Source organism: Calonectris borealis, chromosome 1, assembly GCF_964195595.1.
Source record: "Calonectris borealis chromosome 1, bCalBor7.hap1.2, whole genome shotgun sequence".
In the NCBI taxonomy this organism is placed as follows: Eukaryota; Metazoa; Chordata; class Aves; order Procellariiformes; family Procellariidae; genus Calonectris; species Calonectris borealis.
The window spans coordinates 85,177,944-85,204,889 of record NC_134312.1 but is presented as its reverse complement, the minus strand read 5'-3'; the positions used below and the strand labels follow the sequence as shown (position 1 = coordinate 85,204,889).

At 42.9% G+C, this 26,946-nt stretch overlaps 1 protein-coding gene across 5 annotated transcripts in view; it reads right to left on the bottom strand.

Annotated features, from left to right (window-relative positions):
• Positions 1-26,946, bottom strand: part of TEAD4 (TEA domain transcription factor 4) — a 59,460-nt gene that overhangs the window by 9,642 nt on the left and 22,872 nt on the right. For 4 of the 5 annotated variants that reach the window (XM_075163964.1, XM_075163955.1, XM_075163979.1 and 1 more), the window contains 7 exons: positions 15,988-16,052; positions 15,001-15,063; positions 11,009-11,143; positions 10,120-10,163; positions 7,872-7,927; positions 6,955-7,085; positions 5,801-5,974 (listed from right to left, as the gene is read on the bottom strand). In XM_075163964.1, coding sequence (XP_075020065.1) covers positions 5,801-5,974; positions 6,955-7,085; positions 7,872-7,927; positions 10,120-10,163; positions 11,009-11,143; positions 15,001-15,063; positions 15,988-16,052 — 668 coding nt within the window. The remainder of the gene's footprint in view (positions 1-5,800; positions 5,975-6,954; positions 7,086-7,871; positions 7,928-10,119; positions 10,164-11,008; positions 11,144-15,000; positions 15,064-15,987; positions 16,053-26,946) is intronic. The other variant, XM_075163988.1, reaches the window with a different exon arrangement.

The following is a 26,946-nucleotide window of genomic DNA, read 5'->3' as shown; positions in this document are numbered from 1 at the left end:
GAAGCCACATTGCTGCTTTGGGGAAAGGACTCTTCACTTTCAGAGTTTCTTTCTCTGAAGAAAACCTTGAGTCAAAGCTCACCCAATCCTGGGTTGCGCACCAGAGCGAGCAGGGAAAGGTCTGCTTTACTCTGTCCAATACATTCCATTCCTCAAAGATGCAGGGGAATAATAGTGACTACGACTTAAAGGAAATTCATCTTCCCAGCACTTCATCAAGTAGGAAGGCTAATCTTCACTTTGTAGTCTGGGAATGCATGGACTTGTTGAATACATAACTGAATGTGATTCAGACCTGGAGACTAAAACCTAGGTGCCTCAGCTCCTCACTGGCAAATGTACTAGTCTGTCCAACAACCAGTGAGATAACTCTTGAATACGTTCCTTACTCCTGCCTAGGCAGCCAAAGGAGACGTAGTCAGGATTTAGGAAAGTCCATAGCCAATGGGCTGAGTTGCCTTGCCCCCCAGGCTCTTACTAGCCACTGCTAGCAACAAGGTGGGACTGCAGCAGGGGCAGCAGCAGCATTCAGCTGGTTGGGTGGTGTCCAGCACTCAAACAGCTGTTCTCCATCTCTTCAAGGGCAATGGTAGAAGATCAAATACATGAGGCACAATACAAGCTAAATCTACTTTATCTGACAAAGTCAGGGTTCTGGCTTTCTGACCAAGAAATTTTAGATGCAAAAAGCTGTGCACACTCTAACATAACAGCAATCTGATGTGTCTGGGATGCATTCAACTCACTGTGCAAGCTCAGCACAGATGGCGTACTTGTCCACAGCTTGCATGATGACTTCCAAACATACTGAAACTACAATTACTGAGGTATCTGTGATCTAGCACATCTCAGAGACCTACATATTGCATGCAAGAGAGCTGATCTGCCTGTTTGGGGGGAAACACCTGAGATTTCCTCCTTTCCAGAGAAGTAAGCAGAATTTTTAAATACCTACAAGACAAGATTTCTAGATGGAAGAGAAGGGATTTGTTCAGGGAAAGGCATAGTAACCCTCATCAAGCTAGTATTACTTTTTTTGTTTTGGTTTGTTTTTTGGTGGTCTGAGTCTCTTAGCAGCTCTGCTGAAAACGGTTCTCATGAGCTTGAGAGTATCACTCAACTTCTGCAACCCTAAGAAAGAAACACTTACAGAAAAGTTGGCATTGTGCACTGTCCTAACCACATACTAAGCCAAGATTTTTGTCTGATCTTTGGTGGGAATGAGTTTCACAACTGATTACTAAGAAAGGCCTCATTCCCCCTAGGATGAGGCTGTGAATCAAAATTTCTCTGAAACTCTTCACAGAGGGAAATGTGACTTTGAGAATCAGTCTTCAGCTTATATGGGGCTTTGAAAAGCAATGATTGGATAAGAGTCCAAATAGCATTACATGCCGTGAGAAACCATGTGATATCCCATGTGGTCAACGGAAAGGCTTATGTTGAACAATTCTTTAAGAACAGTCCAAAACTTGTGCCACTGCAGCTTCAGCCTCCAAGAAAGGGGAAAGGGGAGAGTTTCTGAGCTAGCCAAAGATATTAGAAGGCCCTGCCAACAGTATGGGTAGCTGCAGCTTAGGTAGCCCCCCAGGATTGTGTTATTTTGACACCCAGCAGTCAGATTCCCTCAGCAATTCAGTCTTTCAATCTGCTTGTTGCTGCCAACAATCTCTATACTCTTGAACACTGTGGGAAGAACTTTGGTGAAAGAAATGCCATTGACAGAGTCTTCTTACATAAGGTAGCAACTGGTAGGAGGTGGTGCTGGTGCCTGCAGGTGAAATTAATGGGCTGTCAGATCCAGTCTCAGAAAAAATGTGCAAAGAGCATAAAAATCTCTGTCGCTAGCTGCTGACTTGTTTGCTGGCTCAGAAGAAGTGCCAAGGACAGAATGGACATGGAGACCAAATTACCATCTCCTTGCTCTCCAGGCAGTTTCTGCCAGGTCAGGATTGAAGGCATACAGTGGGCAGGGCAGAGTGCCAAGGGAAATTTGCACTGCTGCTGTTTTGACTGGATTTGCTTGGTACAGGAGAGAAACCGAGTGCAGGACAGCAGTCTTCGGGCCACCCCTTCAGCCCCTTCCACAAAAGTATAACTCATTTACTGGAAAGAAAACACTCAGTGATTTGACTGGTCTGGCTTGCCTATCACCGAGGAGAAGAAATTACTACATCTATTCATCATCGGCAGGATAGGTCTCCCAAGCAATTCCCCTGATCCACCCCTCTGCAGATGGCTGCTCTGGACAAAGTACTGCCTGTCCTGAATTCCTGGTTTGTCATTTTCCTTCTATCTTCCACCCAGAGTCTCACAACTTCTGAAAGCTTTAAGATGCAAGTGCACCATTCTACTAATGTGCAAAGCCCTGAAAACGCCTCTTCCCCAAACTATTAATAACGACGCATACAGGAGGAGTTCATGGGGAGAACCAAGTAACAGGTGGTAGAGATAATATTACACTGGAAAAGAGCAGAGCTGCCACTGCCTATGTGTTGGGAGGCTAATGTCTCACATTCATTGTCGTGTGCTAGAATGCACTTGGAGCACAGAGAAATGTCACACAGATGTCATACACAACCTGCCAATCCAAGTCCAAGAGTTAGTTCATTGCACCAAACTCCCAATGCCAAAATCAAGGAAGAATTGCAGACACTGCTTATGTTTCAAACTGATCAACTTTTAACTCTTACCTATTGTATAAATAATTTAAAGCACCATTGAACAAACACGAACATCTCTTTCTCAGTCATACTAGATCCTAAGTGCTATCAGTGATGTCAAGAAACCCCAACCCTGGTGTTCAGAGTTAGGCTTTTGGTGCACAACAGATCATCTGGTATATTCAGTGCTTAGCGCAGTAATGGCAGGTTCCTGCCTCAGGTTCTTCAAGCCTAAAACTACATATATACAAAACCAATATATTCAATGCCTTGATTTTTTAAATCTTTGTCACCTGCAACCACCACTTCAATTCAGAACCTTTGAAAAATCAATCACATCTTCATGTCTCAAAACACCCCTTCCCATATTTAACTCTACTTACCAAGTTTAAGGTTATCGGTAATTTGCTTTTGGATAATACTTTTATCCTAAAATGATGCTATAAATTCAACAGTGTAGCAATTGCTTTATCCAACACATCTTTGGACATCAACAGTGTATTTGTAGAGCTGTCCAGAGCAATCAAGCAGCAAAATGAAAAAGCACCCTAGCATATATTGTTACAGAGGTATAAAAATGCAGAGGGGTATAAAAATTTCAGCCGAAATCTAGTTTTCTTCTGTTAAACTGTTTTTTTAAATCACATTGCCTTATCTGTGAAAAGTGTTTATTGGTGGGGGGGTTGCACTACAGACATCTATTGCAATACACCAAACTCAGGAAGTCCCATGACACGTGTAGCATGGTGCATTATAGGCATGGCTCACGTGCATTGTTTAAGTATAAGACTTTATTACCATATTTCAGGCACGTTGAATGCAAAGTTTTGCAACAAAAAGGTTCAGAGTTTTCCTCATAAAAGTCCAAATTTTCTGGAGCAAAAGTTTTTTTGAACTGCTTTAGTTATATTGCCTTAGAGATCCTAGCTGAAATCTTACAACGGGATTAATGCAAGTACTCCTGTGAAACACAGCACAAATCATAAAAGTGCCCCAAGCCTTTCTCATACAGAATATGGCATCAGGAATTGTGTTTTCATCCCCTACTACTGTCTACACTGAGAAACAAATACAAGACCGAATTATTTACTTCTTAAAAGCCTTAGCAGCTTTCATTCAATCAATGACTTGACTTGTAAACTTAGCTTATTTGTAAGTGACAGCCTGTAGTGTTTCCACCAATAAAACCTGATGCTAACTCTAGATGGGATTCAACAACACAAAAAAAGAATCAGAAAGTCAAAATATTAAACCAAGCCCAGAAATATCACTGCCATTTTAAGTGTACAGATGCAGAGCCCCAGGGCATCATGAATACATTGGAGTAAAGGTGTTTCAAATCCTATGTCACATCTCTTCATGCAAGCCAAATTTCAGTGAGTTGACACCCTCTGAGCACCAGAAAGAGTCTAACTTAATGACATCCCACCACATAAATCCTTCAAGAGCCTAACTCAGGTTGATCTGACATGATGCATAGGCCACATTTATCCTTCTAATATAAAAAACAAACAAACACAATCCCCAAACCCAACTCCACAAGCACAAAAGCACACTAACAGTTTTGATAAATAAAATCACGGTTGCACTAGATCACAATTTCATTATGATTTCTCTCCTCTTAAGTCAAGGAATTCAATTCTCTCTACATAACGTCTCCCTCCAAGCTCTTCCTTTTGGTTCCTGAAACTTCCAAAGCACTTCAGAATGATACCACAGAGGAGCCAGTGCTCTTCACCTCAACATGAAGACTTTCCTGGGATCCCTACCCCATAGCAGGAAGCAGCTGTTGCAGCTCCTACTTTTCCAAAGACCGTTTCTTATTCTTTCCTTTCTTTTATCACATCAGACTTGTGTTTCCTTTTCCAGACAGTTCTTAGTAGGGCAATCACTACCGAGATTTTGTCAAAGGATACCCTTCTCAGTAAGGTGCTGCTGTCTCTCCCCGGTATTCCTCTTCCACCCAGAGCAGGGCTGGTCTTTTACTTTTTGTTTCAACCTTCCCAAGCAGGCTTTGTTGTACTCTGACAGAGGCTAATCCCAGAGAGACTGAGCTCAGTAGCACGCAGTCTGCAGGTACTAAAATCACGTGTCTCCAAGAATCACCAATAACTAACACTCTCAGCACCAGACACTTGAACAGCAGACTCCCAGCCAACGTTCTCCAACTTAGTGCTGGAAAGGCTAGGCTTGGGACAGCTGGGAAGCTGCATCGCAAGGCACTTAAATTAACTCTTCCTTCTCCTGAAAGCAGGAGAAGGCTTTTTAGTGCCAGCTTTTATGAAGAGTATGAGAAATGAAAGCTCATTTCTCATCATCTCACTCCTGACGTGGGGTTGAATTCTAAGTGGTAAACTCAAGGTGAAAGGCTCCAAATCCCATTACACATTCCCTCAGCCATCTAGAATGCAACTGCCTCAAGCTGCTATTATTTTTAATCTTGTAATACCTATGATAATATCGATCACCAAAACTATTTTGTTTGTACCCTGAAGCACAATGGCACAGTATTTGCAAATTTCAGCTAACTCACAAAAACCCAAATTGAGTGAGTAGGCTTTTGCCAGGCTGATTTCTGCCAACTTACCAGAAGCCATTTCAGTAATATGTTATCTGCATAATCCAATTTTATTATTATATATCTCTCTTTATCTTTTGTCTGTCCTTGTGCCTGCAGTACATATGCATCTGTAAATTATTAGTACTTGGATAACACAAAATGCAGCTAATGAGATAGGAGAAGATATGGAAAAATGTTGCCTCTGACTGAGAAGTTACTCAACACTGAGAGAAGTGAACATGTAAGAGTACGCAGAGAATAATTTCCTCTGAATTCTTCTCTTACACATAAATAAAGTTTTAAAGGGCCCAAGTCACCATTAGCAAATAAAATCTCCAGACACTAGTCAAGAACAACTCTACAGATGACATTGTGAAAGATACATCTTCCTCCAGGCCAGAATGAGGGCCTTGTGCAGTCAAGGAAAAATATCCAGTGACAGTTGTGACTGTATTAAGTTGCCTGCACAGGGAAAATTTGTTGGGAGGTGGCAGTCTTCTAACAGCTAGCAAGGCCACCGCTTTTAAAGTGAGAACTTCATAGCAAATGGGTACCCTACAAAGGGTCCTTCCCTTACCCAGAATTTGACAAGGAAGAAGGCATTAGCTGGCCCCCTTTCAAAGAGCTCCTTCAGGCCCCCTTTTTTCTCAGGGAACTTGTCATAGATCTGCCGGATATCCACTGCCTCGAGGTAGGGGTCATTGTAGCTGGGGCTTGACTGCCCAATGTGCACAAACAGATGTTTGTTATACTGCAAGAAGAGGAAAAACATGGAATTAGGAAATCGTTCAGTACCGTTCAGTACATACTGAACATTCATGATTCTTCACAGAAGACTACCGGAAGTCACTGAAGATTTGATAGCACTTTCTAAAAGAGCAGAAGTATTAGCAGAAATATCTCTGCTAATACCAGCTCATGCTGTTATTTCTTTCCTATCAATACATCCATGCTTCTTGCTTCTTCTGAAACATTATTGTTGTATTTTTTCCTGTATTCACTCCTAAACCATTGCCTCATTGCTGCTATATAGTCTGAAATAACCTGAGATACAGAGCATTACCTGTCCCAGATCACTCAGTCAAACATCAGTGCTCCTGTCCTATGAAGAGCTGCCTGAAATCCCACAGCAAGGTACCAGTCAAATACTATCAACTTTTCTGAACTTCCCTATCTCAGACAGAGGAAATGTAACTGGCCCATCACCAATGTATGTCTCAAGATGCAGTATCACAAGGTTTAGTGAGACAGGCAAATCTTACTACTTCCATTTTATAGGTGGCACCATGGAAACACACTGACGCAAATTCATCCCAGTTGTCCCCAAATTTAAGTTCCCAGCACACCAGAGAAATATGTGGCTTCATGTGATCTTACCATCATCTGATTCTGGGTCTATCCTCCAAGGCTGAACAGGACAGCTAGAATAGCCCGGCAGGGGCTGTACCACTGTCTTACGACCTCAGTGCCTTGAGCTCTGGTATGTGAACATCCATGACCCTGGAAAGGGAGGCCAGAACCACATGGCACAGAGCTGGCTATATCGCTATAGGCAATTCTATCCTCTAAGAGAAGGATATCTTGTGTTTCCCAAAGATGGCTTCCTATTCTCAGTAGAGCAATGAAGCAAGTATTTCCATACACATATAGTAGTATAACATATCCATGATGAACAGGAGCTACCTGAAGAGCAAAAATTAATGAGGGGTGGAAGTCAGGTGTGTATCTTACTGTGTCTTGGTCTTGTTGTTGTTCCAAGAATGCAGAGAATTCTAACATCCAAAGTTTGGAGCTAGCAACCCTTCGTCCTTGCCAAGCTGGTGCTGATGGGGAAGGCGAGAGGCCAGTAGGAGACTCAAACCCTAAGCACACAGGATTTATATAACAAAATTTAGAAAGAGAAAAGTTGGTAGTAACTTTCCAGCAGAGCACCTGTTGTCAAAGCTGACTAATTACATTTTCTTATGACTTCAGTCATCATGCAAAAATATCATTCACAGGGTTCTCACTCTACCCGTGCTCTAAATGGCTTGTCAGTTACCCTCTGCTAAGACAGCTCTGTCAGGGTTGGTAATGATGTAAAAGACAATCTACCTGTTTCTGACACCAGAGAAAACATGTTCAGCAACTTTAAGAGGACCTAGATTGAGCCCTAAATGAGCAGTGAAACAAACTGCTTTAGTATCAGAATGAAGCATCACCATTAACATGACCACTAACCTCTCAAAATGGGGAAACTGAGAAGGAAAAGACATTTGTTGTTCCACTTAATGAGAAATTGGAAAGGCAATCATGTTATGATGGAAAACAGTGTTCTAGTACATGCAGCATAGTGGAAGAACAATAGAGATACATAAACTTTTATTTTCTGCTGAGCCAGGAGGAAAAGAAACCCCAAAACAACCAACCTAAAACAGGAAAAAATATTTTTAAAAATAAAAGAAAATTTAAAAGCTTCGGTTCTCCCAGTAAAAGGATGGGAACTGGTGATAAGGGGAAATTATATAAAAATTAATTTCGGCCTCACTCAAATATTTCAATAGGTAAAAATATTTTTTAAAAAATTAATTTCTAAACTTTTAAAAGTGTTGGCTATTTTTGAAGTTGGAATATAATTTCAAAGCAAGGAACTACCTTTCCTTACCTACCTGGTAATGGCAGTGGAGGCTGTACAGCATAAGGTTGTTGAGAAAAAGGTTTCACGCTACAGAAGTACACAAAGAGAGATGGTTAACAAAACACCAAAACAAAATAACAAAAAAACTCTTGACCAACTGTTTGCACAGATTAGATCAAGTATTTCTGCTGAGGGAGAAAGTGGCATAAGTGTCTTTGGGAATTTATCTTTCTGTGTGGGCAAGAGAGGGTCATGGAGAAAGACTCAAAAAACAGTAAGGAGCCAGGACTGGATCGAATAAGATTTCCCTGCAGGTGTTCAGCAGGCTCTCCCTGCAGACTTGTTATTCAGAGATCCTTATTAGCCTGTTAATACACTGGTGCCCATTTGTTTATCCTTTTCTTTCAACCACAGATGGATTTAAATTTATGCAGGTGGATATACGTCTGGGCTGGATGCCTCTCAGACTTTTAGGCCCAGATTCAGAGATGTTCAACACCCACAACTGAATCTAGCTTTCAAAACAGCTCAGCTCCATTTTAACACCATTGTAAGAAAAATAAGGGTCTGGAGACATCATCTGACATCAGGAGTGGCAGATACTTTAAGCTTCTAAAAGAACCTCTCACATTGATGCTTCCTTGTTCACTTTCAAGCTAAAGGCATAAAATCTGCTTTTTATTTCTCCTAGGATGGCTTCCATTCTTTTACTAGCCATTTTTCCCCACAAGGTATTTTCATAGTATCTGTTCCCCGATCTGCTCCACAAACATTAGCTACAGCACCACAAGAGAGCAGGAACACATGCCCAGGGCCATCACGTGTGAAGAATCAGCCCGTCAAAGGCTCATCTCCACACTGGGGCAGGGGAGGCCCAGAAACCCCGTCAGAGAAACGGAGCCCTGCCAGGGCTGTCACAGGAGAGCCATCAGCTCCATTGTCCAGGTGTGAAACCAATCCAGTGAGCCGGCTGGGGAGGCTTACAAACCAGCCACCTTACAAACTGAGAGGGTACTGCCTAGATGGTACAGGACACGTCATGGAATGCAAGGGAAGAACATTTTGGGATCGCACAAGATTTATTATGGGGATGTTTAGGGAGAATATGGCGATAAAAGGTGCCAGTTGCATGTAAGAAGGTCAGTACAGTTGTCTGTCCATGCCCTGCACCTTGTCAGTGCAGTCTATCTTCTCACTAAATTCTATTTCTAATTGTTTTCCTGCATGAGGAGCTCTCAGTTCTGCGTGTGTGTATGTTTCTGGAGTGCCAGCAGCAAGTGAGGGTGTGATCACTAGTAATTACCAAGCCAGACTAGCCAGCAAGTGGATGGTTGGGGAGCCAGCTGTGTGTGTCTCCAGGGGTAATGATGCCTTCAGAGGGACCAAGAGGTTCAGGCCAAATGACAGAGAGACTGTGGAGTCTGGAGGTCAACTGAAAAACGAGTTTGTGTGTGTGTGTTTACCTCAGTGGGAGGCAAACCAGGGAAACTGAAGATCCAGCTACTGGGCGGGCTGTGTATCTAAGCCCAGTTACTGGAGAAATTCACACTGTGTGTGTGTATTTGTGCACACTCGTATGCGTTTGTGTGTGTGAGTGAGAGGCCTGCACCAGCAACTGGAGTGGGGCTGTGGCCTCGGGGCTCACCTGCCTGGGTGCCAGCACACAGGGAGACAAGGGATCCCAGGACAGCTACAGGATGGATCCACAGTGCATATGTATTTCCCACTTAACGCACCTTCACCCCCATCAGCCAAAGAGGGGCACAGGATGAGGCTGTTGGTGCTGTCTGTATTTGTGTCAGTGCTGAGCGTCCTCTGTCAGTGCTGTTCTGTGTGGACAGCCATATGTATATGTGTGTACGTGCAATGTATATGCATATGTGTGTGCGCCTACCAGGAATACATGCTCACCCTCACTACCAGTTGAACTTGGGAGCATGGAGCTGCAGCAGCCTCGCCTCTATCAGGCTGCTAGATTCAGCAGCTCCCTAAAATAACCCACATTAGGCTGCTTGAGTCATGGGACACATTAAAGGAGTGTTGAAGGTACCATATAAAGACATAGGGTTTTATCCATTTAAGATTCTCTCATGACTCTCAGTTTGTCTTCAACCGTGGGCCTTAAGTCTCAGATCCGTGATCAGAGAATCTGTCTGAGAGCAAAGATGACATTATCTTAGCATTTTATAAATCTTGTAATAGCTAATGGTGTTCCTCAGGCAGCATACAGGAAGCAGCAGAAGCACCTGCTTTGGATGCCCACATGAAGGAATACTCACTCTTGGGAAGATCCAGCTTGGCCTGGCAAAGCTCCTTGCCAAAACTGCAAGAGAACAACATATAGGCAAAAGTCACCACTCTTAGGACAGAGATGAAAAGCAAGGCTTGCTCCTTTCTCAGGAAAGAAACTGCAAACTCACAGACTTTTAAAGATGTGACTGAGCTATATCTCTTCTTTCCACCTTCCTGGTTTCATCCTTGTGGAGGTGCTGACTGGTCTTCGTTTTATTTCTCCACACTACTACTAGTGACATGCAAGCAACTGACCCAATAGTGGTTTTTAATGTTAAATACTATGTATGCACCTTTTGTGCCTCCCTCTCCAAAGCTTTAATGATGCTCACTCTCACGGAGGGACCATTTTCCCCAGGAGAGCTCCATGGGAGTATTTTGGCAGAAATCAATGCTCAGCAAAAGCTCACTAGGCCCAAATCAAAGGTTAGGGGATGCTGACAGGCCTCCTCTAGTAAGGATTTTATATAAGGACCATCAATTTATGATCTAAGCACTCAGGATGAGCCTGGGAATGGTAAACTTGAGAAAAGGTCAGGATGGCCCAAACAGTTTTAATCCAACAAGATCCTGACTAAGAAAGTGATACAGACACCTAAAAATACTTCAGGCAGCTGAAAACCCAAAGGATCTGATTGTTCTCTCACTTGTGTCATTTTAAAAAAAGCATATCATGAAACTCTATTGTTTTACATCAGTGTAAGCAAAGAATCAGACCCAAGCTATTGAAGCCATATGACAGATTAGCTCTACAAAGACAATGCCTTTTGGCCCATTCTTTCTGATGTTCTCAGGATTTTCCTGAGCAGGTCCCAACACCCTTTCAAATACTCGAGTGTCTTCAGCCCAACTCCTCCAAGACACTGATTCACTCACCCCAGAAACAGCAGGGTAGGCTGGTCGTGGGAGACCAGGCAAGGCCATTTTACTATGGAAGGCAGTTGCAGAGATAATCTGGGCAGATGACATTGTAGCCATACTCTGCATGGCTTTATCTTTAGCTGCCTGATCCTGTGGGCAAGAGTAGAAACAGAAAAAACAGAATTATTATAATGATAAACAACTTGCCTTGTCTAATGCTGCATAACCAGGATCCTCATCAGTTTCTTTGTAGGGAACAAGCATCTCTGAAAACCTGGGCAGTAGACTCGCCAATAACTGTCTCAAGAACTGTTCAAAGCATGTAAGTCTTTCACCCATTACTATAGCTTCAAGATGTGATTAATCATCCTTTCTGAAATGCTGGGATCACTGGGTTAGAGATTGCTAAGCATTTACCCTTTCTGTCTGAAGGCTTTCAGCCACACAGCTGAAATGTTTTGTCATGGAAAGTACAATCCTAATTGACTCTTGTGTTTTAATCATTGGTAAGAATATTCAATGGGAAAGACTCTTGTTTATCAAAAAAACCCTCCAAAAACAAGCTCACAAAAGGATTTTGTCATCATCATTGCAAAGAGACTACCTCAATCTGGGACTGCATTAGTCTCAGGTAGAGTTGATAATTTTATTCCCATCCCTGGAGAAACAGGAAATCTTAATAACCTCCCAGGGCACATATGCAAGACATTCCTTTTTGTATTTTAACAGGGCTGTGGAATTACACACGTTTTTACAGGCAATGACAGTGCCACAACTAGGGGGTCTGACATATGTTTAAAACAAATAGCATTCTTAATTTCTTCTTCCAAGGAATAAATAGACAAACAGAAGCACGTCCCCACATTCTGCCTTTCCTCCTACATCCCCTACAATTAATCTTCGTCCTTCAAACACGCCACATTTATCTGTGACATTAAAATTATAATGGCAATGCCTCAGATGAATTCATGGCTTGGAGAAACTGCTGAAAGAGGTAAGCTCTTGCTGTCTTCTTCAGAAATTCTCACTTCCCACTTGCATTCATTGAACTGCAGTAAGTTCTCACCCTTGGGTCTCTATTCTCTCTAACCCCTCCACTTTCTGTAAGGTTTTCTAAAGTTCAAAGTTCAGGGATTCTGATGTGTCTAACACAAAAACATTTGGAGGAGGCATATCAAAAGCTCGAGAATAAAAGTGGAATGATCAGTAGGAATGGGCAAGACTTACATATCTTCTTTTTTACGGTATCTGTGGCTCCTGTTAGTACCATTCAAGTGAATGGAAGGGAAACATTTTCATTGCTGAGAAAGTTCCTAAGATTCTCCAAAGCTATGGGGAAGTTTTTCAGAATCCAGTTTCAATGATGCTTTAGGGAATACTTTAAAGATTACCTACAACATTTTTTAAGGGTAAGGATTCTTTTCTGTTTTTTCATGACATACATAAGGACGATTTCCCAGTTGCCATTGCAGAAAAGGATTTCTTTCCTCCCCTTACTTTCTCACTGGAAAAATCATATTTGTCTACCTGAGTTTATACATGAGTTTACGGGAAAGAAGCATTTACTTGTGGAAGTATTAAAGAAAAAAACCAAATGAACAATTAAGAAGGGAAAAGATTTTATCTATTAACCCCTGATGTGGTTTTCTGTTTTGTTTAAATGCTTGACAGACTGCTGGAAAAAGCATGTTTTTGTAAAAGACATCTCCTTTCTCTTTCAGCTAACAGTTCTGTATTCATTTGTATTGTGTTTCCAGTACAAAAAAAAAAAAAGAAAATGAAGCAACAAAAACTTTTACCAAACATTTGGAATGTTTGTATTTTCTTTTATTATTCTCCAAATGCACAATAATAATACTATTAATACCACCACCAAAATTTCCCTCTTTTTCCTTAGCGCAGGTGATATCTATTAGCCACCCAGGACATGGAAAATTACTGTCTTCTTGGAACAGATTTTTCTCCAAGCTTTACCCTACTTTCCCACCTTTATCTGGTACAGGCACAGTGCATGCTTAGAGAAGACACCCCAATTTGTGTGGAGACAGTAGTATAATAGTAATTGCTCTGAAAAGTCAGCATGTAGCTGCTCTGATCTCTAGGGTATAAATATGAAAACGTATACTCGCTATGGAAAATGCACAGTGATGGAAGAACACACAGCTGTCGGCAGCAACTTGGAAGAAGGGCAGCAGCTTTTGTGATTTCATTTCCTTGCTCTATGAAAATGACTAGCAAAAGCAAAGAAGTAAATGAGTTGAATCAGTGCTACAGACTTGTCTCTGCAGGCAGAAAGGAACAGTCTGGTACTGGGGAACGGTTCACTGCAGGCAGCTGGGCAGAGCTCACAGCATGGCCTGGGGTGGTGTAAAAGGAGAACAACCAATGGCTCCGTGGAGCTCCCTGAGACACCTTCGTTCCCTGAGAACAAAAACGGCCAGCTCCTGCGTGCTAAGTGGAAACAGGCTCGGCTGACTGGCTTTTCAATCATGCCAAATCCCAGAGCTGTGACATGCAAGGAACGGAATCAAGGTTACAGATATAAGCAGCAGTAAATCTTTTAACAGCCCGGGCAGTTGTTGTTTCCTACTCACTCTAACTTGCTTCTCAAGCAGGCCTCCACCTGAATTGACCACTTAACAGCACCACAGGTTTCAAGCTTAGGCAGCCGTACCTAGAAGCACTGAATTAGATAGTTGTAATTTGTGGCTCCTTCTTTTTATCAGAGCAGCTGGAAACACAACAGGCTAATGACAGACACAACACTGTTTTCTAAAATGGACCTGGGGATGGGATGTGGGGGGTGCAGTCATGGCTTAGAGGCAATCACTGCTTGCAATAGAGATGCATGCACTTCAGCGCTGGTCAAGACCGAGGGCCAACAGCTCACTCACAGACAGTCCACTTCTCCTGGTGCCCAGCGAGGAGTTGCCCAGACAGCCAAGAGGAAGCACTAACAGCCATCCACTCAACAGTCAGGGCTGGACTGGGCTGTTAAGATCCTCATCACTACCTGAAGCATGGAAGATCAGGGAAGCAAACACACTTCCCTCCAGATCACTCATTGCCATACCAAATCAGGAAGGTCAGCGTGCACCTTCCTTCTCTGGCTGTCTCAGTGATACATAACAAGGACCAGACCTCACATCCTGCTCGGCAAGCCCTTTCTGGATGGCTCCCATTCTAACAGGGGACACCCTCTTGTGCAATTGTCACTCATAAACTCGACCTTCTTCACATTTCTGGCAATTCAGTCTGAGCACATAAACCATCTCCCTGCTTCAAATCTGAGTGGAAATAAATGTCAAGAGGTATCAGTTCATTAGCATGATCTGAGAGCTCTTCCTATAGAAAGGAAAACACAGATTTGCTCAAGCAAGTAGTCAACCATTTTCTTTCTCATTAGCCCAGGCCTCTTCAAATTAGGTCTGAATTAATCAAGGGGCAAAGTCTATTCAGCTGGCACCATTTTACCTGAGAAGATGCCAGCTGGCTTTATTGCTTCCTCTCAGTGTTTATGCCACCCAGAACACTTTCTCACATCACTACCACTAGTAGAGGTGGAACTAGCACTGCAGTAACTGTAAGGCTACCCTTTCCCAAGGCCACCACAACACCAGGGACTGATTACTTGTCAGCATTTGTAACCATAAACCCCTCCTTCTCAGGCAAACACTCTTTGCATACTCCCAAGTCTAAGGGTCTTTCAGACTTGGATGACAGCAGCATAAACCGGAGGTAGAAATCAGACACATAAAAATTTAAGTTATTGTTTCTTTATTCTTTAAATAGAATTGCTCCAGACGTCACAGAGCTACAACAATACAAGTGTTTGCACAACACTTCCTGGTAAGTACCTTTTCCTCCCCAGCTTACTACAGTTCAGTGGCTAATCTCACCCTTTTTTAAGGCTATTCAAAGAGGGAATGGATGAGGGAATGGCTGGCTCGGGGGGGGGGGGCGGGGGGGGGGGGCTTGCGTGATATGTTAAAGGATACCCATCATACCTTGAGCTTGGCTTGGATCTCTCTAGCTTTCCGCCTTGCCAGGACCTGGATGTGACTAGATACCTGCAGTGAAAGAAAAAAATCCATCTTCATTCCAGAAGTACTTGGTAGCTACTTGCAGAAGTAAACATACTGTAGGCACCTTGTGCAATAGGGTTAGGGTTAGGGGGAGGGGAGCTTGAGGTAGCAATGAGATACTTTTCTGAACATAACTTAAAGTGTCATGAAATGAAGTGGAGGACCAGCAAACATGGGTCATTTAAGGCCTTTTCCAATTCAAATGGCTTTATGAAGCCAGAGACCTCTTCTAAAACTAAAGAACCCATCCTTAAATCTAGGGATTGAGAATTCTTATCTCTGTGCTCCCCATCTTGGCCTCCTCTCAGGAGAAGGGAAACCCATGTTCCATATCCCTGGCTGCTATATAATGACTCTCAGAACTTCCCCATATCTAATGTGGGCTGAAATGCATCACAGAATGATTTAGGTTGGAAAGAACTTCTGGATGTCATCCGCCAACCTCCCACGCAAAGCAGGTCTAGGTTGTTCAGTGCTTTGTCCATCACAGCCTGGACTGTCATTCCCAAATTACAAAGATTCCTTTTTCATCCCACGTGCCAGGTATTTTCAAAATCGCAATTGCTGTCCATCTGTCTGGGCTGAACAAAGACTCTTCATATAGAGGACCACTGATGTTCACTGAAACGTTCCTTAGTAGACCAAACAAATAAAATCACACACTGTTTAACAGCAGTAAAATTTGTGTGTCATGATGTGGGAGCTGAGCGTTACAGTCCTACTGTAAAATGCCTGAGCTGACCCTTCCCACCATTCTTATTAACCAGCTCAGCATAACCACCTCTTTCCAGCAAAGCCAGAATCTAATAGCAAGTGAACAGCAAGGGATTGTATCTCATAAGGGATAAGTTCTCATCATGTCTAGTGGTCCAAAGAAGCTAATGTTTACAGGGAAAACTTTACACTTACCTGTTTCCTTGTGCGTGTTTTCCCTGTTCTCAGCTTAATATAGCGGGCAATCAGCTCATTTCGGCCTGGAACAGAGAAATAATGCAAATACAAGTTTAGAAAGCTATGACCCCAGGGAAAAGATGCACAATGGATTTATCTATCTATAGAGATCAGCAGTGGCGCGATACTCTGTCACACTATTTTCTTTCTTAGAAAGATACTCATTAGTTCACATGGTAGAGGTCTGAGTTTTAGGAGCAGAACTTTGGGCTGCAAATTCTATTTCCCAGTTTGCATCTGGGTATAGCTTAAAATTACCAATAAAAAGGAGAATCATATGTTTTGCTTAATAATTACATTACCACAGTGTGTAGAAGCTGTAAACACGGATCAAGATTGCCAGTACAAACAAAGAAGAAAAAGGAAAGCCACTCGCCCTAAAACATTCAGAAAGGCAAGGAAGATCCAGTCAGCCAGTCAGCCTCACCTCAATCCCTGGGAGGTGATGGAGCACATAATCCTGAAAACCATTTCCAGATACATGAAGGACAAGAAGGGGACTGGAAGTAGTCCACATGTGAAACACGGGAAAGTAGTTACAAATGGGAAATCATACTTAACCAACCTGATAGTTTCTACAGTGAGGTGACTATCTTGGTGGATGAGTACAGAGCTCACACATATTGTGACTCTAGTAAGGCTTTTGACGCTGTCTCCCATAACATCCTCAGAGGCAACCTGACAAAGTATGGGTTAGATAAGCGGACGAGGAGGTGGATTGAAAACTGGCTGAATGGATGGGCCCAAAGGGCTTTAATCAGTGGCAAAAAGTCCAGTCAGAGACAAGTCTCCAGTGGTGTACTGGGGCAAATACTGTTCAACATCTTCATTAATGACCTGGACATAGTGCAGCCTCAGCAAGTTCACAGACAATACAAAACTGTGAAGAGGCTGATACACCAGATGGCTACGCTGCCATTCAGAAGGACCTTGACTGGAGAAATGGGCCAACAGGAATCTCATGAAGTTCAACAAAGGAAAATGCAAAGTCCTGCACCTGGGGAAAAATAACCCCAAGCACCAGTATATGTGGGGGGCTGACCATGTGGAAAGCAGCTTTGCATAAAAGGACTTGGGGGTCCTGGTAGACAACGAGCTGACAATGAGCCAGCAATGCGCCCTCGTGGCAAAGGTGGCCAACAGCATCCCAGGCTGCATTAGGAGGATTGTTGCCAATAGGTCAAGGGAGGTGATCTTTCATCTCTACTCAGGACTGCTGAGGCAACATCTGGAGTACAGCATCCAGTTCTGGGCTCCTTGGCACGAGAAAGATGTGGACATACTGGAGTGAGTCCAGCAAAAGGTCCACAAAAATGATTAAGGGACTGGAGAATCTTTCATATGAGGAGAGGTTGAGAGCTGGGACTGTTCGGCCTGGAGAAGACTCGGGGGGAGTTTTATCAATGCATATAACTGAGGGGAAGCAATGAAGAAGAGGGAACCAGCCTCCTCTCAATAGTGCCCAGTGAGAAGACAGGAAACAGGCAAAAACTAAAATACATGAAATTCCATCTGAAAACAAGGAAAAAAAAAAAAACATCACAAAACTTTTTTACTGTAAGCGTGGTCAAACACTGGCACAGGCTGCCCAGAAAGGTTGCAGAGTCTCCATCCTTGGAGATACTCAAAACCTGACTGGACACAATCCTGGGCAACCTGCTGTAGCTGACCCCGCTTAAGCAGTAGGGCCAGACTAGACAATCTGAAGAGATGCCTTCCAATCTAAATGAGTCTGTCATTCTGTGAGTCTAAGTACAACAAGATAAACAACAATGAGGAAACAGTTACACAGAATTTATCAGTGTGGCATGAACAGTGAATTAAAAGTGCTTTCAGGCTCTTGCAGGCATCCCAAAAAAGGAGCATTCTTCAGAAGAGATATAGAGAAGGAAGCTTAGCTTTGTGGAAGGTTTGGGGAGGTCCCATGAACAGGAAGGTAGGGCACTGGCTGGAAGAGGTGAAGGAATCCTTGTCCGATTATGGAACAAGCATACATTGCAGGCTGAAGACAGGTTTTACACCTTGATTTTAAGAGATGACACAGTGAGATTAGGCCCTTCAGGGCCAAGGGAGATGAAGACGAGTAGCTTTATGTTCAATGTGAGAGGAGAGGCCAATGCAGAGATGCAAGAAAAGACGCTCATGGTGACAGATGAGGAAAATGGTATTAACAGCAACATGAATGAAATGGCTGACAAAACGTAAAGCTACAGGGTCACTGGTACAGAATTTGAAATTGCTTGGAATGAGAGCAGGAAACTGCAGAATACTCAGGTCCAGGATTTAAAAAACAGGAAGAGAAGCAGAGAAGGGTGAGCTACTGATGACTTCAGCAGTGAACAGGAGAAGCAAGCTTAGACTGGATTCACAGCTAGCACAACAGAACTGTTTGAGAGTGGACACCAAGACATGAGGCAGACTGTGCAGGTTCCACTGGCTCCCATGTATCAAAGCTAAGCAGACACACAGATTTTATTCTCTTCCTGGAGATGGAGGAATAAAGAGCAGAAACAGAAAAGCAGCTGCTACACATCTGAACTCTAGGCTGATTCAAGGCTGAAAACAGGACAGAAGAGCAGGCTCTGCAAAATAATACATTTGTGGTGACCACACTAGTAGCGATACAGTACCTCAGTAAGAAGTTGGGAGTGGGAAGTGCAAGGCTGTGAGACATCTTGTATGGCTGCAAGTGTTTGACGAATGAAGCAGGAATAAACTGGGAAGCAAAGCCACAGCTCTTGTGAAGTTTATTTATAACAAAATTATAAAAAAACATTAGGACATCACAGACATCCAAAAAGCAAGCAGTGAAAATAGATGCAATATTTATTCCAGTAGTTTAATATTCCATGAAAAAGTTGCCATTTAGTTTTATTTTAAACCCTTGTTTAACTCAATCCTGAAAAAAATGAATGCAAGGAAGGACTCTATTCTAGAGATTGACCACCCAACCCTTTAGGGAAGGGCTGGCAAAACTCCTAATTCCATCTGTTTCTGAAACAGAAGAATGCAAATGTCCATGACTGCATTTAGGCCATGTTCATGAAACATAACCAAAGCACATACAGGGATGGGAAAGCATTTTACGTTTACAGATCTTAATCTTTTCCTATTGGTGTCATTACAGAAGCTCTACTTACTCCCCTGGGAGAAGAATCAGGTCTGTAGCTGAGAAAAGAAAACAGCTCCAGCTCCTCTATACATAAATTAGGAACTATTTCTGTGCCAGAAACACAATGCCCAGCATGTAACCACTGACCTCTTCAGTTCCCACAGTTTCAGCATTAGCACGGTGACGTGCCCAGGACAGTTTGATGGGAGCAGATGCTGTTGTGCTACCTTCCACCTGGCTGGTTTTCCAACCAATGTAACCATTTTCACAAAGCCGAGACCAATTACTAGCGGACACATACCCACACCACCTTTTTCTAGTGCCAAGAATAATATTTATGGCTTTTCAAAGCCTCCATCTGTGGGACATGGATCCAAGTTGAAAGGTAAGAAACAGCAGAAGTGATTCTTCTCGCACAGATGCCAGCATATACGAAATTTCAGAAGGACAGTTCGACACACATCAGAAGTGGGAAATGTACAGAACAAAACAAGGTGCTCAAACCCCATTATCTATAAAGAAACAAGAAGGAAAATTTGTATACACTAAGAGGTATATACACCCCTCCTTTGAGGGGCAAGGGGATGAGTTAATGGAAGAGAGAGGAAAAGCTAGCCTTGAGAAAAAGTGGATGTGGATAATTTCAGGCAAACTTTTAAAGGGTGCATATTAGGCTATACTGACAATTTGAACATGTGGAAACTCTCTGGACGCTGGCTCAAATATGGGTCATCCTTGCAGAACTAATTTCAATGGATTCTCGACCAGATATAATAAATGTTATGGAGCAAATTCAGCTTTGTTGTGTTTCCATGAAAGTCAAGAAATTGTACAGACTGAGCAGTCTGACAGAGCACTATTCTGCTTCAGCAGTAATCTGTGTGAGAGGATGCCATGAACAGCCCTGTGCCAGTCACAGTCACTTCCAGCCATCTCCAAAATGGATGAAAACAACAATCCATCAAAACTTCAGCCAGTCAGAGGCGCACAAGCTGCCTGTGCTCAAACATATTTTGGAAAGGGCAATAGCCACCAGGGGCAGGAAACACATGAGGAGACACACAAAATGAACAACAAAAAGGAAACGTGAGGATGCACAGAAGGAGAAATGCAAGATACGTAAAGACACATTTGGAGAAAAGGAAGGAGAAAAGGAGACATGTGGTAGGGGACATTGTTGGGGACTTGGCTGGAAAAGTACTCTTGGAAAGAGGTGCTCCATGGCAGAAGGAGTACACTTTGCGGCAACTGCAGCCCCTGGAGGACCCATGCCAGAGCAGGGACAACCCTGAAAGGACTGCAGCCCATCAAGAACCCATGTAGGAGCAGAGGAGCAGCAAGAAGCAAGGAGCACCAGAGGAAAAAAACTAAAAAGGAAGGACTGGCAGAAACCTTTACACAGTGACCCCAACCTCCTGTGCCACCCAGCACCTCATCAAAGGAATTAGGAGGGACTGAATGTTATAGAGAATAAAACAGGGGAAGCTGAGACTAGGAAGCGGGGACGAGAGGCAATAAACTGTAGTTGAGCCTGGGAAAGTGAGAGGTGTTTCCCTAAGTGTGTATTTAACTGTTTGTCTTTGACAACATCAGCAAAAATTGCAAAGCTCTCTCAGGCTGCGTACTTCACTGGAGAAGACTAGAGGGAGGGGAAACTGTTGTACAAATTGCACATATTAGAAGCTGGTATAGAAATTCTCTAGAGAGAAATTTTCTAGAGAGAGAAATGTGGATCCTCAAAACTTCCATTTTTAGAATTCACTTCCCACTTGCCACCACCTCTCATACAGCCTTCCCCTTCCAGAAGTGTGTCCCCACAGAGCCAGGGAAAAACAGAAAGGTGGCAGGGTATATTAAGCTAATAAAGATACTGGTAGCAAAAAAACCAGATCACTCTACAAAGACATTAGCATCACAGGGATTACTAAATATAGAACTATGCAGATTGCCAAGCCCAGTAAACTCTACAGCAAGAACATATTAAATTACCATGAATCAAAACTGCAAGAGAAGCAAGTCCTAAATGTCTTTTGTTTTTCTTATCAGAAGTTGGATGTAAGCAGGTATTATGCTGCTGGAAGCCTGTAGCTTCGCAGCCTCTGGAAAGCACTTTCTTTGTTTCACAACCCTGGCTGCAGGGTCAGCAAAGACTAGCACTCCTCATTTGGCTGGAACAGGCAGAGCTGTCATAAATCGTCAGATGGTTCATTTTTTAGAGCCATGTAAAGTGTCCCTCAGTAATCTGATCATATGTTGTGCTCTTAGAATAACTCCCGCTGAAGCCTGCCATGGTCACCAGAACCTGCCAACAGTTGTGCCTCCTCTGTCGAAACTGCGCATTGGGTTTCATGAAGATCTAGCCAACATACCAACTGCAGCACAGCACCCAAAAGCTCTTTATCCTCCCTGTAGCCTTCTCCTTGGAAGCAGAGCATGAAAAAAGGAGTAAAGAGATACTCTGTTATGCTCTTTACCTCTCACTCCTAACAGATAAATTTCCAAGAGTATCAATTTAGCTCCCACTCTGTCTTACACTAAAGTGCAAAATTTTGCATTCAGTAGTTATCCAGGAAGGTGTTGCTAAGAGAAGCGAATAAAGAGGTTTTCTGATTCTCCATTCTACACCTGTGCTCCTTTCAATATAAGAGGAGAGAAGTGTCTGCCTCTAAGGAAGGGGGAAAATCAAGGAAATTCCCACAGCTATAGAAAGCATTTCCCAGTCCTAGCCAGTCGTGCTGGCTTTCTGCTAGTAATGGTATATTACTGCTTGTACGAGAGGCAGATAAAGCATCCCTTTAAGCCTTATAACTTCCTCGCACACCTGTTGCCAAAGAAAGTAGAAGAACCAAAAGCAGCTCTTCTGTGATGAGTGAGAGCGAAGAACTCAATGATTTCTGCAAAATCTTTCCAGTGGGAAACTGCATGAAAATATCTGCTTCTTGGTAGCAATATCTTTTCTGTACCCAAAGCAAACATATGCACCTACCTGTGAAGTGCAGCAAAGATAAGAGAACTACAGAAGCAACTATCCAGCTGTATCCAGTGAAAGGTTAATCAAAGCAAGGTCAAGGAAGCCATCTCAACTATCATTTCAATTTCTTTGTGTCACTTAATGATAGCTCCTGGGACATGGCTGTCTCCTGAACTTGCTAAGCATTTAGTTAACTGTTGATTACAATCAACATAAACATAATGAACTGTGTGCATCAGACAGCATGACAAATAAATCTAGACACAAGAGGGAATTTAAGGACACCTCAGCTGCCCACCAAATGATTTGTGGGCATCCCTATGCATACGAAGCAAAACTAACTGCCGAGCAAGTCTTACCAGAACGACACTTAAGGCCAAACCAGTGTGTGTTATGTTCACATGTGCATGTACAATATGGGACTAACTGCCACTGGGGTCTGCCCTGATCCATACTACCTTGCATAGCCTTACTTTCCATTTCTCATTCCACTGCTTCCTCCTCCCAGTTACAATAAATGCCTTCCTGGGCATCACCTTTCCCAGAGACAGGGCTGCATGTGTCAAAAACCACATTTTTGTCTTTCTGATGGCTCATCCCATCTTTTCATCAAAAGGCACAGACACTCAACTCTTACTGATATAATCTTTAACATTAGTTTTAATGCTAGCTTTATTAGACTTTCCCTTCATCACAAACCATATTTTCTTACCAAAGCCTTGGTGAGAAGATTCTGGTAGTTTCCCAATTTCCCAGCCCAGCTTTTTCAAAGCAAGAGAAAATGCAATACATGACCTTTCCTTCTCTGGCCTGGGTTCCCTTCATCCCTTCCTATCTTCCTTGATTTTTGGCAATCGTTAATGTCACATCTTTCTTGATTACTTAGCATGCTTGCTTTCAACCTTAAAATCTCTTTTCTGGAAACTTGTTTATGAAGTTTTAGACTTTGGCCTCTCTCTCCCCTATAGGTCATTCTCCCCCTCTTTCTGAGCTTTGTCTTGGTATACAACTTATAAAATACAGTGATGATGTTGAGCACCCAAACTCTTTCAAAGGCTAAATCCTTCCCTCCCTCTCTGTTTCAGCTCCTACTTTTACTATTAATTCCACTACCAGAGCTGAGGCTATCCCCAAAGTCAATAAAAATTCTGCAATAACCATCTCCCTATTCATCCTTATCTTTCCACCTCTCCTTGAGAACCTCCATCCTCATTCTCTCACCATTAATCTCTAAACTCTGTTGTTTGCTCTTCACTGATCTTCAGTCTTTGTTGGTACCTATAAACTAAACATACTGAGCAAGTAATGCAGCATGGTGTCTCGTTTTTCCCATTTACCTGGACTGCAACTGTGGCAAATCCCTGTTGGAAGTAGGGACTTAAGTAGGACAGTCTTAAGACTGTCCCAACAGCAGTGGACAGTCTTAAGAGCAGCATGTTTGTTTTTAGAGACAACTCTTTAAATGATTATTAATAACAACGAAGTTCACTCTGATCAAGCTCTTTTCGAGGCTTTTTTTAACAACCTGTATTTTTATTCCTAACTTTTACACTGAATCCAGAGAACTGTATTCGGGAGGCAATAAAAGAACTTCATACATCAGTATGACCATCATACTGGGATCACTTCCCATGAAAGAGACCATAGAAAACCATACTGCATTTTACTGCACTGGCCTATCCTATGAAGACATCTCTCCCCCACCAATGCAGAACTTCAGTGCTTAATAGTCAGGTTCGAGTTCCCATAACACAGTTACACATACCAGAGAATTTTATATTCAGCTGTGAGAAGAAGGTTTCCTCACTCTGATCATTTATTCCATGCTTGAATTTGCTCAGCATTAACATTCCACAAGAAGATTCCCTGAGCTCACGCAGTCCCTACAATAAGGGGATTTTGAGATGAAGAGTCAAAGAAAGCTGAGCCAGTACTTCTGAAAAATATCAAAACAATCAGATCCCTGAAAACATGATATTGAAGTGATTAGCACCACCACATCGTCAGCTCTTCCCCGACATACCTGTTTTCATCATTTGACTGTGCAAGCGCTGAGCTCCTTCCTCTTCTGAAATGACAAAGAAGTTGAAGCTTTATTTGCTGGGCAGAATGCGCCAGTCAAGCGCCTCACGTGGGGAAACGGCAAAACTCAGTCGTCTCACTGCCTAACTGGTCTAAACACTGAAACCCCATCATGCGTAAAAGGCCTTTTTCTGGGAAGGTTAGTGTTTACTTCTCTCCTTTTCCACTGTATAATCTAAATTCACACCTAGAAACACAAGAAGTGCTATCCCCATTTAGAAACTGCTGTTTCTTGATGGCCAGTTAATCTTAGACGCTTCACACAACATGCATGACTGAGGGATAATAATTACAGACCCTGCAGGTTTTGGGAAGCTTCTTATTGGTTCCAAACAAGGAGTAGAGATAAATGAAAAGTCAGTCACAACAGGTGTAGTTACAGCAACAAATACTTCATCAACAAAACAACCAGAAGAGATTCCCCTCTCCTCAGCTGGTCATTCCTCATCCTGCAATATTCCATCAACTCCTGTGTGCAGCTATACCCATTAAATTGCTGGAAGAAGGGGAGGGGGGACAGGGCAGAAGAACTGACACGCACCACTCTAAACTAATTACCAAAAATTAAAAAATAAACCCTGCCATCCCCCATTTGGATTTTGTTGTTGGTTTTGTTTTTCCCGATCAGCCTATTTTTAATTAATTGTATTGGTGAATTAGTTCATTTTGTGGCCACATTAACCACAGCATTGGCACAGCAGAGAGAACAGAGGAAGAATCAGGGCAGAACTTCTTAAACCAGTTTTGCCACCAGAGAAACTGTAGCCGGGAACTGTACTCCACCTAACCCTCACATACATACAGACTGGTAAGAAAATGGGCAAGCCTCTTCCTGTGCTTGCATCATTTGTCTAAAGGCTAGACAGAGTTAAAGTGCCTCCTAATTACTGCCCCAGAGACATGCGGAGTTACTCCTTGTGAAGATGAGCTTTTACTAAGGTACAACAATGTATGCATGCAGCAATCCCTCACCATCAGCCTAACGGGAAGCTCCAGGCTACGGGAAGCTCCAGGCTACGCAGTTCTTCACCACCCCTCAGCCTTTAATACAGTTTTTCAGTGCATAAATTGAATGTCCTCATCAGCTGTGTTTTCCCACATTATCACCTCAGGCCATAGAAATGTAAGATAATCCATCCAATAAGTACTCGTCCATATACACATCACGGGCTGCAACAGGAACAGAGCTGGGACTTGTTCTGGTGCTTCCCAGGGTAAGACTGTTGAGAATCTTACAGAAATTGTTTAGATTCAGTTTGGCTGGGAAATCCCACAATCACACCAAAGCAGCTGCATACAGTAATATGAGCCCTTCATATGCCAGAGAGTGTATCAGATAACACCTGAAACAGCCAATAACAATCCTACATGGAAAGGCATGTCAAACTAACAACTTTCAGTCTCTTAGGTCACCTGAGAATGACATTATACAGGCACAAACATACTTTACTCAACTAAGGCCGAGGTTCAGAAAAACATGACCGTTGAGGGTAGCACTGAAACTAATGCTTGACTATAACAACATCCTCCAGTTCCCATGAGCTGAAGTTCTACATTACAGATGCAGACATCTGCTAAATTCTTCCTTAGGTCAATAAACGTCTTGTCTGCTTGGTTCAATAACTGCCAATAGGTGCAGGGTATCTGAAAACAACTCTCAATAGCGCTTCAGTGATATTGCGTCAAAGGATAGCAAAAACTTCAGCACCTCTCCTCCTCCTCCTCATTTTGTGGTCAGCTGCCTCTGCTGGCACCAATAGCACACTGCTTCTTGCAGATTTCTGCCCAAGTGCTGATCTTGTGCTCGTGCCCAGATGACAGGCTGACCAAGTACTCAAAGCTTCAGCTATCACAGAAATCAGAGCTAAAAGGGGTCTGTGAGATCCTTGCAGCCACTTGCTGCGTGACCAGCACAGAACCATGCAGTTCTTAAGGCATCTGGCTTGGTGTCGCTTAGTCCTGTGAGGAGTTGCGACTGCTTCACTTGACATGTAAGACTACACCGGGACCCAGTCCCGGCCAACTGACTGAAAATTAATGCAGTAGCTGCAAGGAGAGCAAAAGAACCCAGAGACTGTTCTTGCATTATATGAATAAATGAATACTGATTTTGTAAGTGGAATGGCTGCCACTTCACCCATCTGCAGCTTTTGTCATCATAATTTAGAGTGCAGTCATCGTCCATGATCACTTTAAACCATCAAGTTATAGCTTCAGCTTAAACGAATGGCTGGCTACTGCTGAAAAAGTGTTTGCCTTTTTCCCCTAACTCCCTCTCACCAGATCATTCCACAGGTCAGTTCAACTCTCTAATCAGGCAGAAATCTGTCCACTCATTTTGCCAGAGTAGTTTGCTCAGTTTAGCAAGCTAAAATGGATCAGCAAGGAGTCTGCTGGAAACTGAAGTTAGACTAAAGAGTGGGAGCACAAAACCGGGAGCAGAGCCGGGGAGCAAGGAAACAGGAGTGGCAACTCCCTCTTTTCTTCTGCAGTGAACTGTTAGGTCATCTCACTGTTTCTGAAGGAAATATATTCTTGGTCTCAACACAGAACAGTTTTACACCATCCCAGCACTAGCAGAAATAGTTATTAAAGATGTCATATTCTGTAACAGGTGAAAAGAGAATGTGGACAGAAAAGCCTAGCAGAAACACAGGCTTCATAACGGGGTAGCTACCCAGGAACTGGTCTGGGTAATGGCTGAATTCTGCCAAGCTCATAAAATTTCCTTACTGTGGCTTGTGACATTTCC